Raw genomic sequence first — 2500 nt, 5'->3', positions numbered from 1 at the left:
CCGAGAAAAAGAGAAAGAGAAAGAAAGACAGACAGAGTGAGAGAGAAAGAAAGAGAGAGAGAGAGCGAGCGAGAGAAAAGAGTATGTGTGTGTGTGAGAGAGAGAGAGAGAGGAGAGATGAGATTTGCAACTTGCTCTCTTGTGTTGCCCTGCAACAAAGCTCATCTAAGCCCGTGTTGCAAATTGTAAACTGGACCTCATGAATAGATCGCTGGCCATTGATAATCGCTAAATACGGCAAATAATTCCAACTTTTCGGGGGCCAGCAGCAACGGCGGGAGGAGCTCCTCCCGCCGTTGCTTCTTCCATCGGGCGGCGGACTTCCAGAGAGAGAGAGAGAGAGAGAGAGAGAGAGAGAGAGAGAGAGAGAGAGGCGTTAAGCAAGGAAGATCTCGTTTGCGATGCCGCATCGCGGTAGGTCTTGAATTTCTCATGACGCGCAGAGCGCGGTCGGAATCCGGTTTCGAATTCGACATCGCCGTCGTGGATTCTTTGGGGTCTTCAAGACTGGCGACTCTGAGGAGTCGTCTTTGGCGTCTTTTTCCCAGAGGCTTCGACGGCGGGTCCGCTCGGCTTTGCAGCGGCCTCAGCGGGCCTTCGACGCTCGCTGGAAGAAGGCTCCAAGCGCTTAGGTGGATCCATACCAGTTCCTGGAAATCGAGAAGTAGTATTGTCGCAAAAAGTTTGTCGTCGTCGGCGCGTCTTGTCTGCTTCGGAGCTTCCCCGCGGGAAATGGAACGTCTGTGCTAAAGAAATCCAGCGCCCATCGTCTTGATCTCAGGAGCACCGTCGGCGAAAGATCCTCTGGCGTGACCGCAAAAGTATGACGACGCTTCAAGAATGACGCAAGACGCTGAAGAAATGCATTCTCTGCCTCTCTTTCTCTCTCTCTCTCTCTCGTTCCCTCTCTTTTGCATTTTCTCCCCGCATCGCCCTGCTGTCCCATACCCCCTCCCGGGTAGTAGTAGTAGTAGTACCCCAAACCCCCTCTTCTTTCTCTCTCTTTCTGACTCTCTCGTTAAACCATCCCCCTGACCATCAACCCAGGGCCCCCCCCCCTCCCCCAGACCACCACCTGTCTGTGCAACGCTCTCTTCCACTGACTTTGTTTATACCGGCAGCGAGGCGGTCCCTCTTTTCAAAAACCTCATTTTCCCCCATGGCCATCTTCGCCAGGCGACTGCCGCGGACGATCTGATCGGCGCGGCTGAATCTCCGATGGCGACGGGACCTTCGTCGCTCCTTAAGAAAACTGCGGCGAAAAACGAGTCATTCATTTTTCATTGAATAAGGTCATTCGATTGCTGTAACGGGGTCGGGTTCGGTGGCCGGATTTTCCAGCGAAAGATTGCGAGGTTGGAGAATTATAATACTCTCGCGGTGACACCTGCTTATTGGCCTAATTTACCTTCCAGTTGGCCAGGTGCATTTATGGGAAACGTTTCACCCGGTTCGCTTTTTTTTTTTTTTTATTTCTTTCTCTTTTGGAGGGAGGGGGGGGGGGGGGGGGGGAGGGGGAGGGCTTCGTTTGCTTGGAGGGATGTGGTCATTACGATGATGGCTGTCTCTGCTTTGTTGCACAATTGCTTCTGGGAGAGCAAAAATAACGAAAGCAAAGCCAAAATTAAGGTGACTTGATGGTTTGTTATGATTGTGCTTTTGGGAGATCTAAAATAAAAAAAAAATCAATGAAATTCATGAGGAACGGTACAGAATACTTTATTTTCTTTTTCTTTATTTTTTTATTATTGTTGCAGCTAATTTGATGCTCATACTATTGGGATTACTGAAATTCAGGTTGGCTTGCTTTCATAATTTTGGGAGAGCATAACACAAAAACAGAAAAAAAGAGAAACATGAATGAAAGTCTTCAGCAATAAATTTTTTTTTTTTTATCGTTGCGGCTAATTTAATGCTCATGCTTTTGGGAATGTTAAAATTGAGGTAAATTGATACATTAGTTTTTGTTTTGTGTGTTTCTGGTCATTACGATGACTGTTTCTGGTTTGTGTGTGTTGTGCCTTTGGAAGAGCAAAAAAAAAAAAAAAAAAAAAAAAAAAAAAAAAGGAAAACACTCACACACACAAAAACCAATGAATGAAGAAATTCTTGAGTAGCGGTACAAAACATTGCTACATGAGTTTCTTGTAGCGTGATTCTGAACGTATGTATTTTTACTTTCCGAAATGGATAGCAAATGATTTTGTTAATACTTTCATAAATTCTTTAGAAGTGAAATAACCGTCATGGTATCTAATAATAATAATAATAATAATAATAATAATAATAATAATAATAATAATAATAATAATAATATTAATAATAATAATATTTGTTTTCTAATATGAATTCATATACGTGCAATAATAATAATAATAAAATAGTGGTGCCAAGAGGATACATTTTCATTTATTAATAGACAAACAAATTTAAAAGAAAAAAAAATATACAATTATCACAACCAACGTAGGAATGCAACCCTCTTTATATCTTACCAATA

General features: G+C 43.3%; 2 protein-coding genes across 2 annotated transcripts in view; one reads left to right on the top strand and one right to left on the bottom strand.

The window, feature by feature from the left end:
- The window catches only part of LOC135209256 (homeobox protein prospero-like), a gene marked incomplete in the record, with an annotated part of 1606906 nt that overhangs the window by 160548 nt on the left and 1443858 nt on the right, over positions 1 to 2500 (top strand).
- LOC135209382 (uncharacterized) overlaps positions 502 to 2500 on the bottom strand; it is a 15985-nt gene continuing 13986 nt past the window's right edge. The window contains exons 2-3 of the mRNA XM_064242078.1: positions 1116 to 1252; positions 502 to 650 (exon numbers count right to left, since the gene is read on the bottom strand). Coding sequence (XP_064098148.1) covers positions 502 to 650; positions 1116 to 1252 — 286 coding nt within the window. The remainder of the gene's footprint in view (positions 651 to 1115; positions 1253 to 2500) is intronic.

This window comes from Macrobrachium nipponense, chromosome 37 (genome assembly GCF_015104395.2).
Source record: "Macrobrachium nipponense isolate FS-2020 chromosome 37, ASM1510439v2, whole genome shotgun sequence".
Taxonomy (NCBI): Eukaryota; Metazoa; Arthropoda; class Malacostraca; order Decapoda; family Palaemonidae; genus Macrobrachium; species Macrobrachium nipponense.
This window is presented reverse-complemented; position numbering and strand designations above follow the sequence as displayed.